The sequence below is a fragment of the Balaenoptera musculus genome, chromosome 17 (assembly GCF_009873245.2).
Source record: "Balaenoptera musculus isolate JJ_BM4_2016_0621 chromosome 17, mBalMus1.pri.v3, whole genome shotgun sequence".
Taxonomy (NCBI): Eukaryota; Metazoa; Chordata; class Mammalia; order Artiodactyla; family Balaenopteridae; genus Balaenoptera; species Balaenoptera musculus.
This window is the reverse complement of record NC_045801.1, coordinates 28,862,444-28,874,670: the sequence shown is the minus strand read 5'-3', so window position 1 is coordinate 28,874,670 and position 12,227 is coordinate 28,862,444. Positions and strand designations below refer to the sequence as shown.

Sequence of the window (12,227 nt, the reverse complement as noted above, 5' to 3'; positions counted from 1 at the left end):
TCAAAGCCATTTCTTCTTTTTCCTGGATATTACTGCTGGATGACATTTCACACCTAACTGCTGGGAAATGCAGTTAGATGTGGCAATAAGGTTGAGTGCTAACCAACTGAAATGAAAGCCTCCATGCTGTCTCTTTTTCTGTCTGCTGGCTAAATATTGACAACCAGGGTGATCTCGGAAGTCATACGCTGAAGATGACAGAGCTCCTATCAGCATAGGTTCCTGATAACTGTGGAGCAGACTGCACCCTGCACCACCCACACTCACCCCAAACCTTGCTAATGGAGGATTTGTCATCTTCATTGTGGCTCCACAGTTCTTCTTGGGCAGTGTATTAGTCAGTGTTTTCCAGAGAAACAGAACCAATAGATGATAGATAAATTAGTATAGACATAGATATTTAGAAAAAGACTCATCATGAGGGATTAGCTCATGCACTTACAGACGCTGAGAAGTCCCACAGTGTGCTGACTTAAACTGGAGGCCCAGAGAGCTGATAGTGTAGTTCCAGTCCACAGCCAAAGGCCCAAGAACCAGGGGATCCAATGGTGTAAGTCCCAGTCTGAGTCTGAAGGCCCAAGAACCAGGGGCACCAGTGTTGGAGGGCAGGAGAAAATGGATGTCCCAGCATAAGTAGAGAACAAAGTCACCCCTCCTCTACCATTTTGTTTTATCCAGGTCCTCAACAGATTGGATCATGCCCACCCATATTGGTGAGGGCAATCTTCTTTACTCAGACTTCCCATTCAAAAGCTAGTCTCTTCTAGAAACATCCTTACAGACACATCCAGAAATAATGTTTTTTGTTTTTGTTTTTGTTTTTTTTTTTAAATGTAAGCTTCACTTTTTTTTTTTTTAATTATTAGCACCTTTAATTATTATTTATTTATTTGGCTGTGTTGGGTCTTCGTTTCTGCCCGAGGGCTTCCTCTAGTTGCGGCAAGAGGGGGCCACTCTTCATCGCGGTGCGCGGGCCTCTCACTACCGCGGCCTCTCTTGTTGCGGAGCACAGGCTCCAGACGTGCAGGCTCAGTAATTGTGGCTCACGGGGCCAGTTGCTCCGCGGCATGTGGGATCTTCCCAGACCAGGGCTCGAACCCGTGTCCCCTGCATTAGCAGGCAGACTCTCAACCACTGCGCCACCAGGGAAGCCCCAGAAATAATGTTTTACCAACTATCTGGGCATCACTTAGTCCAGTCAAGTTGACACATAAAATTAACCACCTGCTTAATTCAGCCACCAGATTGGGGAGGGAAATGAATAAAAGTATGCAGCTTTCTTAACCACTTCATCCAGGAAGTAATACACATCACTTTGCTCACATTCCATTGGTGCAAATTAGTCATTTGGCCCCACCTAAATGAAAACCAAGCTGGGAAATGTAGTACCCCATTGGGCCACTGCTCTCTAACAACAACTCTACACAAAGGAGATGGGGTATGATCTTTGGTCAACCTGCCATGGTCTATCCCTTCTCCTTACACACAGAGCATACTCAACTCCCAAGGGGGATGACTAAAAGGTCCATCTAGATATTACCTCCAGCTCCAAGTCAAACAGCTCCAGGATGTGCACAGTCTTCTGCATAAGATCTGGATGTCTCTTCTTGGGATCTAAAAAACTGGAAACTAGGAAGACAAGTTATCCCTCATATACAATATAAAATGATGGTAACAGGGACATGATAATCATATCATTGATCCATAGAAATGCTGAAACTCTGTCAGGTATGATACAGTCCTTTTGTCCTAGGGGGTGGGTAAATTCCTTGATTAGGCTCTGTTCTGATTTCTGGAAGAAATTCACTTGTCTACTATTCCCCAAAGCTCCTGTTCAATCTTCCAGGAGTTTGTTTCTTCCTTGCCTTTTTTGGCCACATCTAAAGTGCATATTCAGGAGTATGCCCTCCTTAGGTCCTGTACAAATGTTCAGGACTTCTTCCTGCTAGTACAAGTATTGGGGCCCAAGTGTTGTTTTTTAAGGCTCAAATATTTAAGGGCTTCTTTGGCAATAAAATTCCTTCAGCAACTTAGACTTCTCTGCTACTTGCTTCCATTAGTTTCATGTGCCATTAACCATACACAAAATTTTCCTGCCTCCAGCCCGAATAGTTTCCTAGCTTCTTGTCCCCAGTTTCTCTTTCTCAGCTTAATGATGGCTCTTTTGAGATTATCCAGAACAGCTATGCCCTTAATATGATCTTTGACATAAGGTTGTGTCGTTAAAGAAACTTTTTCTCTCGAAGTCTCTCTCAGCCTCATCTATTACTGTTTAAAATCTAGCAACCCCTTTTATTCTGTTTGCAACCAGGTCCTGCCTTTGCCCTCTTCCTTCTCTGGTGACCCTGGTTTCTCTGCTACGGATCCACTCAGCAGCAGGGGCATTGCTGCCTATGCCATTTAAGCATCAAGGGAAAATGAGTTTAATTTTTGGCAATTGTTCTAAATGTCATCGGTATTCCAGAACAGTTAATTTTCCTAATTTGGCAGAATGTGGGCAATTCAAGTAGAATTCAAAGGTAAATTCAATATAAGCACACAAACACTCAGGTCTGGATAAATAGCAGTGAAGAACAGCCTTTTGCCAGAGTGCTCACGGAATAGAATCATTTAAGTTTTAACATTATGAATGTAAAAATATATATTTTTTTCAACCAAATAAAAGGATTTTGTTGGACTTTTCTGTGGCAAAACTGTTCTATTCAAAAAGATAACTGAGTTTTCTGCCACATAGCATGCTGATGATTGGAACTATGGCTATTCAAGGTTTGGAAGATTATGGTACAAGATATTAGCACGCAGTTGGCTTCACAATTAAGCAAAAGACAGTCTTCCAGATTGATTTTCTGTCTCATGAAGGGAAATATAATTTTCTTTCTCGGACATATCTATGATGGTAGAAATAAAAGATCTGCAAATGAATGGGTTCCACATAGTTGATGATGCTGGTGAAGGAAGAGGAGGAGGATAAGAAGAGGAAAAGAGAAGAAGAAGGAGAAAAGGAAAAGAAGAAAGAAGAGGAAGAGATTATTTTGGATCCTGGTGATGACCCAATACAGTAATTTGTCAGCAGTACTTAATCAACATGATCATGGTTCCCAAGTACTTCCAAAAACCCAGGTTCTGCTGTTACAAAGCAGCCCGCTAAAGATAATGTGGATCTAATGATAGAATACCGAACAGGATTTCTCTCTCAGGCTTTGTCTCATTTATCTTAAGTTTCATCAGAGTCCTGCAAAGTAAACAGTATTATTCCTGTTTTACAGATGAAAAAACCATGGCTGAGATGTGTGCCATTTCAGGGCACATATCAGAAATGTATTTCCTGGTATGAGTCGGACTATGTAACTAGTCCTGGCTAACAAGTTGTGAGGCGGTACAATGCCTATTGAGACCTTTCAGATTCTTTTTCCCTCTAACTGGACAACCAGTAACATTTGAAAAGGTAGTTGCATCAGACTGGGTCCCTGAGAGCCTTCCTGCTGACCTGTCAGGGTCAGGTAGCAAGAGACTATGGAGTTGTAGCAGCATCGTGTAGCTCATTCTGAATGACCAGAGGTAGTTAACTAAAAAAAGGTCTTCTAGCAAAAAATACATATGAAAAAAGACTAGATTTTCTTTCTTTATAATAGATAAGAATCTTGATCCAATTTTTGTTTTAAATGAGTGGAGCAATATACGGGGCTTCACTTCAAATTGTCGCTTCAGGATTCTCAACCTTGACAGCAGTTATACAAAATAAGGATAAAATTCCACTTAATTATATAAATTCTTATCCATCTCTCAGATGAAAATGGAGATCAAAATTAGATTAAAAAATGATTAAGAGCAGGGGCACAAGCTAATCCAGTATTTGTTTCTCACCTAAAAGCTTTCTAGATTTTTTAGGTAAGTGTTTTTCAAATATCTATTCCTGTGTTTTTTGAGTAATTTAGAGAAACCCAAATAGCTTTCATTATTTCATATAAAGTAGGAAAAAAAAGCATAGTTTACATTGTCCAATGATATGGTAGCAAGAAGAATGTTATGCTTGAATCAGGGGTAAATATTACTTCTAATTTTTTTCGACAGATAATTTGAAACATAATTTTAAAAGACCAAATCAGCATTAAAGATTCAGATTTAAATGAAAGTTAACAAACACAATAAAACATCTTAATAAATAGTTTTATTTTAAAATGATATGACACACTTGCTATTAACATATATGGCATCAAATGCCCTAATAAAAAGCCAAGAACCTTAATAACTGCCCTTTTAGAATATCAAAAACAAATAATCAACATGAAATTATTTTTCTTGTTTGGCAAGAACAGTAAAATTTAAAGCACAATGAGAACCATAAAACTAAAACTCTCAATACACTATATAGAATAACCTATCTTTACTTTCTTGTATGACATTTGTTTGGAGCCTGGCTAGGAAGCATGAAGATGGTAGTGGGAAAACAAGGCTGGCTCTTCCTGAAACACAGGAGAATTAATAAAGCAGAGGAAAACACTGTCTGCTACTCATATTTCCCTGAAATAAAATAATAATCATGGTAAAATGATTTCTAAATATGCCACACTTTTATGAGCCTAAAATTGAGAGGTTAAAAATGTAAATTAAACATCTGCAGGAAGCTGAATAACCAAAAAAAATCCATATAATTATGGCATCTCATTCTGAGGTTGATTGCAAATTCTTCATTTATGACCTGTGAAAGACTTCTCTTGTCCTTAAAGTCAACATTAAGGCATGCCAAGTTTCCTATAAGAAAATTATTCTAATGATAGCTTTAAATATTACAGTTCTATAATTATAAAATATTTTCCTAGTAAATACATAGACTTGAGTGTACATAAACTTGCACACTAACAAACAGAAATGATAGACAGGTACACTCTTAAAAGTAACCCATGGATTTTTGAAATCAATTATTTATGTTTAAAATAACATCTTACTTTTTACAGTGCTAGTGCACAAGTCAGGCAAATTACTTCCCAAGGCTTATGCCCATACAAAAGTTGGAAGGAAAGAATATTATAGAATACTATGAACCATAAAATTATATGGCTGAAAATCAGCTGAAAGACGATATGTTAATTCTCTTTACAAACCATCTTATACTGAGAAAAGCCAGTGAGATTTCACCATAATTCTTTTTATTGTAGTCATTCTTTATGCCCAATTCTGGGAAAAGTTAAACCCCATTACAGAGAACTATAAGGATCTGTCTTATTCCTTTGTCACAGTGGAATCTAGTTGGTGGTATTAAATCTTGCTGAATAGGTGAACCATTGGTGAAGGTTGTGAATCTCTTTTGTCAGACCACATTTTTGTGGTAGCAGTTATTGATGCAATGGAATCTGACCTTCAGATTGAAAAACCTTCTCCTAATATATACATAGAACATTTTTTGTTTAACTTTATATGAATAATCTAGGTTTTGCATGTGCCTGTCATTGCACGTGTGAAAGATGAAGGCTAAAATGTTCAAATCTTCTTGCCCAGAATTTTTGCCTGTCACAAAGAAGTAACAAAAAGTAGAGCCACTTGGATTCACACCTTTAATTCCTGATATTCAACTGACATAATTCTCACTCACTCATTTATCCTTATGCCCAGCAGCAAAGGGAAGGCACAAATGAATTTGGTAGGGCAGTCTCTTTGTCTAAATTTGCACCTCGAAGGACATGTGCCAGTACTGGTCCAGTTGGGTCCCTAAAACAATTAAGTATGAGAGGGATGGACTCATATTTTAAGCAGACAGTAAAGCATGTGAGACTGATATCAAGGCAAGTAGCTAGGTAGTATAGCATCAAGGGGCATGGCAATTTTGTGGGTAAAAACACCCACAGCCACCAAGAATTTCATGGTTCCAAGCAGTCCTATAATCCTCTAAACTATAAACCAGCTATGAAATGGGGAGCCTGGAGAAAAGACATTCTTCTTATGAGGGAGCCAGTACATCATATGAGATGGTCTGCTTTAGGAGCTCCAGATGGCTAAAAAGGACACACAACATTGCAAAGAAATCATGGCAGCTCTGCCACAAACAGTTTAAGGTGACCTAAAAAGGAACAGTTTTTATTAAAGTCATTAAGACAATTAAACTGTCCATTAGCAGCCTGTAGATCCCCGTAGTAATAGAGAAAGGCAGCTTTCTTTGTGGTACTCACCCCTTTGGGTCTCAACGCTGAACAATGAGCTGTCTTCTTTTAAGATTAGGAAGGTGACTCTAAGTTTAGTTTTCTAAAACCTGGTAAAAAGTTAAAGACCTAAACTATGGACCTCTGCAAAAAGAGTTCTGCTTCTCCAGGTCTAGCAATAAAAGCTCTCATAGATAACAACCAGCACCATGTTAAAGAGATAGATAGGCGTAAAGTCACAAATCTCCAGGAAGGATCCAAGACCAACACCATAGCTATGGTCTGTTCAGTGACTATAAGAGTATCACCTGATGTTGCCAAAGTACTTCTAAATAAATACATTTAGAGCCCCAAACCCTCTTTATCAGATTGGAAACAACAGTGTCTAAAGTTCAGGGTTTTTTGTTACCTGTGTTACCATCACTTTAAATTCAGTTGATCTTTGTCTTGAATTTAGGCACTGACAGGATGAACTAGAGCTACACAGCTGAATACCTGGGGAAATCATAACTGATTAAGGCAGTTGTCTAAATCATGTCAACACAGCACTAGAGGAGACACCCAGATGATGTTCTGAATTGGTTCCTTTTGGAGTAATGGTCTGCCCACATAAAAGGAGAAGTTAAAAGAGATATGCCCTATATATCTGTCCTATATACGAGCAGATTTAAATAATGTTGAAATAAGTAAGCATATACTTACTATATTTCAATTTTAAAATTTTAAGGAAGAAAAGGAAGAAATATATTCTGATTTAAGCCTTTTTTTCCCTGAATATTTTTTCCTAATTGGGATATATACATATATTTATATGAATATATATGTAGGAATATATATCCTTTAGATCACATCAGAACTATATGTAGTTTGGTAGCACTACAAGATTCATTAAATGCTTCCAAATGAAGAGCTTTGACTTTTTCTCCTTTATCATCAGTTTTACAGAACTGAAAAAATGTCCTAACACTTGATTCTCAAATTTGTCTTACTTCAGAAGCTGAAAATCAGGCTGCTCATTAATTGTTTAAGTCTGCAATTTGACTAATTAATCCTGTTTCATCAATAAATAAAAACAAAACTCAGCTGATGCCATTTAGCATCTCTGAATAAACACGTATTTTTAAAAAGTGTATTTAAAAAAACACACAGCTCAGACCTACTCACGAAGCCAAGGAGATCATTCCCTTATTGCCTCAACGTCACGCAAAGTAGATCCTCAAGCAGGCTAGAATCTGAAAATTTATCTATAAACCTTCAGAATATGAAATTTATACTGCTGTTAAGCCGGCCTCAACACACGAGAGTCACGGTACAACAAAAGTTTCTTCAAAAAGCAGTAGAAAACAGAAATCATGTCTCTATTATACCAATTATTTCCAAATCAATAATAGTCTGTTACATAGGATAAGGTAATCCAGCTACATCTAGCTTCCTCTGATGTCCATATAATTTACCATCTTAACCTAATAATTCTTTCACACACCTGTCCTCACTATTTTTATTATCCTCTGATCTTCTCTTTTTGCATTTCGCTTTAACCCTTACTAACACATAGTGTACCTAACTCATCAAATCAATCTGACACCCACAAGAGCTCATTCACATAAATATCCTGACTCACACACTCTGCCAGCCAAAGTCACCCACATATTCCACAGTCTTCAATAACAACAAAAACTTCAGACATAAGAATTAGGCTTTAGAATCTACAAAGAAATCACGTTCTCACCTCCCCTTACCTGCCCTCCCACCCCAATTCCCAGCTCCAGTCCTCTTTAAGAATGGCCCCACTGATCCTGGTAACACAGTAATGGAAACTAAAACAACTCTTGAAGTGGGAGGTTGGAAACACCTCAAAGAAGAATTCTAAAATGCAAGATACTTCTGAGGCTGCATTCCCCATCCCCTTCTTGAACCATAACCGTACCAAGACACTGAGTTAGCATGGATGCTAGGTGTGTGTTTTACAAAGTATTTACTGTTTTGTTGATGGTGCTTCTAATCAAGCAAGTTTGAATTCATGAGGCAAGATCTCACAGGTACTCAGGGCCTGGATATTAGGTGCTCAGAATGATGCCTAGACCATTGTTAGGGGGAGGTGAATTCTGGTGAGGAGTGCAGTTCCCACTGAATCAGTGTGTTTAGTCTCTCTCTCTCTCTCTGTCTTCTCATTTTAATTTTTTTGGCTGTGAGCTTAAGGACGGCTGCCATCCTGGGGCAATGACTTGTTGTTTGGCCTGAGTAAGTGACACCAGTTTCTAGGCACGGTCCCCAAGAGTCTAGCTGCACTTGTATTGGAGGTTTTCTCCAAACAACAACAAAATGTCACCTGGGAGTGTGCCTGAGCCAATCATGACTCAACCTGCCTAGATGTTTAGATATCTGGAAATAGGATAAAAACATCTCATGCTTGCCTCTCTGGTGTGAGAACCAGGAAAGACTTCAAAAGCGTGCACAACGAGTATGATAGCTAAATCACAAACAGAAAATGAAATTTATATCAGCAATTAATTTTACTTCATCTAGAAAATGGGCATGTGACACTGCCTCATATCTGACACTACCATTCTGGGTTAAATTCAGATTGTTTGATTTATATAATTTTATTTTACTAGAAAGTTTATTCTAATGACTTAGTTACCACTTCTGTGTACTGGAATAGTTTTGAATATAACATATGTGTTTTTGCATTTTTAATAATCAGTATCCTCAAGCTCCAAAATATTCAAAGTCAAAACCCCATATTTTAGTGTTTAGCCAAATTACAGGAAGAATAAATTTAGCAAGAAAATGGATAAGCACCTTTGAGAATTAAATGTAAGCCTTATTATGTGATTAGCGCTTACATTCTTTTTCACAAAATAGGTTGCTAATTGATCCTACACCTCCTAGTGTCCAAAGAATAATATCCCATATCATGTAAAAGAAATCGTTTGCACACTGGATTGTTAGAAATATTTTGCTATAGAAGTAGAAGCTGATGGCCATTACAGATTAATTACTCTCAGCTCTTGAGGACTGGTGAAGCTGGTTGTGGTTTCTTAATGCATCTTACATGGCTTTTCTTCTAAATAAAAGTACATAGAGAACAAAAACACTCACTGGCTGTTCGTTTGGGAAATAGACTTTCCTCGCCAGGCAGATAAGCTGCACTGTTAATTTTAAGAAATGTGTTATGTTTTGTTTTGCTTTGCTTTGCTTTGTTCAGTTCATATAAAATGCCAAGGCAGACTCTCAAGAAGTTCACAACCAGAATTAACTCTGTACAGCGAGAGCATCTTCCTCTACCAAGGACAGCTCCAGGGTGTTTTCATTAGTGCTAGTTTTCATCCTAAAGTTGAAGGAACCGTAGAGTTTCGCAGACTCTTTGGAAGAGGCAAACCTGTCACGCCGATATAGCTCCCCCTTCCACATGGACATCATTAGCAAACAGGAAAGAACGACCCCCCCAAGCGTGAGAAGGCAGAGGCCCGCGATCACACAGCGGTCCAGGTGAGCCCCCAGCCTCGCGCTCTCCTTCTCCAGACGTTCCATCTCCCGGGCCGGCACAGTGTTGGGATCCACAGTCACATCCCGTGGGACAATGTAAGAGATGATCACCAGCAAGATGCCAGTGACCAAGAACAAGATGGCGCTTATGAAACCATAGTCTACTGACTTCCCTGAAGAGGTGGCTTCCGAGCTTGTATCATCTTCATCTTCGGATATCAGTGATATGGCAGCCTCGTGGGACCACTCATTTGGATTTCCCCAGCCAAGGTCTCCCAGGTGCTTACTCCCTTTTGCCGAAGGGGAGCGCCGGTTCCTTTGCTCCAGGTTGACATTCTCATCCACATAGGTAAAAGAGGTTTCTAATTCCTGGCTACAGCAGTTGCAGACTTTCTGTTCTGCTGTTATTTGGTTGTTTCCTGAGTTGAGAAGCCCTGGTGGCAAGAAGTCTGGCTGAATAGCACTGTCTTGCAGGGAGGGGGAAGGGGATGCTGGAGAAGGGCTAAGTTTAGACCCTTCCATCTCTGGTGCTCTTGGTGCTGACGTACAATGTCTCTGGCAGCAGAGAGCAGCTTTAGTGGCTGCTGCATCTGCCTGGTCCCTGGGAAGCCCTCCTGAACTCCAGTCCACAGCATCACACAGGGCTGCCCGGCTGCTCTTCTTAGCAAGATAGTGGAGCTCCATTGGAGCTAGTCAGACATCCCCCAGCAGCTTCCAGAAAGTCTGCCAACAGCAACACAGATAAGAACCCAACGGGAGCTAAGGCCGTACCATCAGTAGTATTGCTCCCGAGGCCCTCATCTCCTTTGTAGCCACAGGTCTTGACACTTCAGCCCCAATTCCTCCTAAAAGAGGTAAGAGAAAGGAGAGGCTACCTAGTGGTGGGAAAGTGTGAAAAGGGCAAATCCTCTGACTTATCACAGGGATTAACGCTGAGAAACTTAGGTCAGGGTAGAAAAAGAACATGCAGGAAGTGGCAGTGTCTCTGAAGAAAGCATTGCCGTCACCAAGCCAAATTTATCCAAGGACTCACACATTTCGGTGACAGGATCCCTCAAACGAGAAGGCAGGTTTCCTGCATAGAGATACAAATGAGAAAAGCAGGGACCTTTTTTAGCAGAGCTGCTGATTTTCTGAAGAACCTAGGGAAGCACAGACTTCTCAACAATTCAGTTAAATTATAAGTGTTTAGACTCTCTGTAGTTCAGAACAGATTCTAATACAGATTAGCGTTAGAGCATCACCATGGGTGAACCGATCAATATGTCACTATCAGTTGGGCTCTGTTGGAGCTGGGGCTCAGCATTTTGACTGGGTAGCTCTGAAATGGGTGAAAGATGGCTAGCTTAATCAGCCACCCCTCCTAACCTTACACTTTGTATATCCAGAGACCCTAGTCACACAGCCCTGTTCATTGTGCTTCCATTCTCAGCTTACTGCTACATGGTGGTAGCATGTTCTGGACCCAAAAGTATGTAGACAACACACATCATTGTGTGATCTCTGCAAAATACAATGGGCTAGCCCACTCCTACACACACACACACACACACACACACACACACAGCTGCCTGCTCCAGGTATAGGTCTGTTACTCCCGCTCACTGGGTCTGAGTGGGTATGAGTTCCTTTCCCTCAGCACGGTTTGCTGACAAATGTGTACAGGAAATCAACTGTCTAGAAGTTTTCACAAATCCAATCTAGAAGTAAACTGACAATAAAAGACAAATCATCAACCCACAGAGTCACAGTTTTGTTGAGGCAAATAGGTGGAAAGCTATTTCCAAAGTTACCTCTGGAACTCTGTATCCGTGACATGCCCTCAGCCCCACCACAGCAAGGCACCTTTATGGGATAGAACTTTGAGCAGAAAACCACTTGCCCATCTTTCTCTGCCTCTGCCATTTTTCTGAGGAATGGAAATCTACTTTCCACTATCACCAAGTACAGAGGTTTCAAGCAAGGGCCCCTTTTATTTTGCTTCCAAGTTCAGGGTAATAACTGATTTAACTCATGTCTTGGAGGCTTATTATGCTTCAAAATCCACATCCCAGCAGCTGGTAACTCACACAGAAACGCAGGTAGGCTAACCTAAAGTCCACCTGGCAACTCACTTAAAATATGGGAGAGGAAATTCACATGTTTTCTGTTCTACATTAGAATTTGTTTAAAACACACACACACACACACACTTCTCTATTATCGGCGTTTCTCTGCGGCTAAAACAGAAAAAAACCAAACCCAAAACAAAAGCAAACAAAAAAAAAAAATCAGGTGCAGGAAAAACACAACTGAACCAGAGCTTTCCTTTAGTAGGTGGACAGACCCCCACTGCAGGATCCCTCAGTGAAGGAAGTGATGATAACGGGTTTGACCAATTACTGAAATGAGAAATCATCTCGCAGTTCCCTCAAACATTAGGCGCTGTGATTAACCCTTGGTACAAATAACCCATCAAATTGGATTACTTTAGATAAAAATCGGCAGAGTCCCTTATGGGACTTCCAATTTATAACAAAGAGGGAGAGAAATCTCCACTTAATTCCCTTCTCCTGCTGCTTTTTCTCTTAAAAGACTCTGCTTGTTCCATCGGAACAAGCTGCA

At 40.0% G+C, this 12,227-nt stretch overlaps 1 protein-coding gene across 1 annotated transcript; it reads right to left on the bottom strand.

The window, feature by feature from the left end:
* Positions 1 to 9,150: 9,150 nt before the first annotated feature.
* Positions 9,151 to 10,307, bottom strand: TMEM74 (transmembrane protein 74). The gene has a single exon (XM_036831044.1). The coding sequence runs from the start codon at positions 10,305 to 10,307 to the stop codon at positions 9,390 to 9,392; it is 918 nt and encodes a 305-aa protein (XP_036686939.1). The 3' UTR covers positions 9,151 to 9,389.
* Positions 10,308 to 12,227: the final 1,920 nt, after the last annotated feature.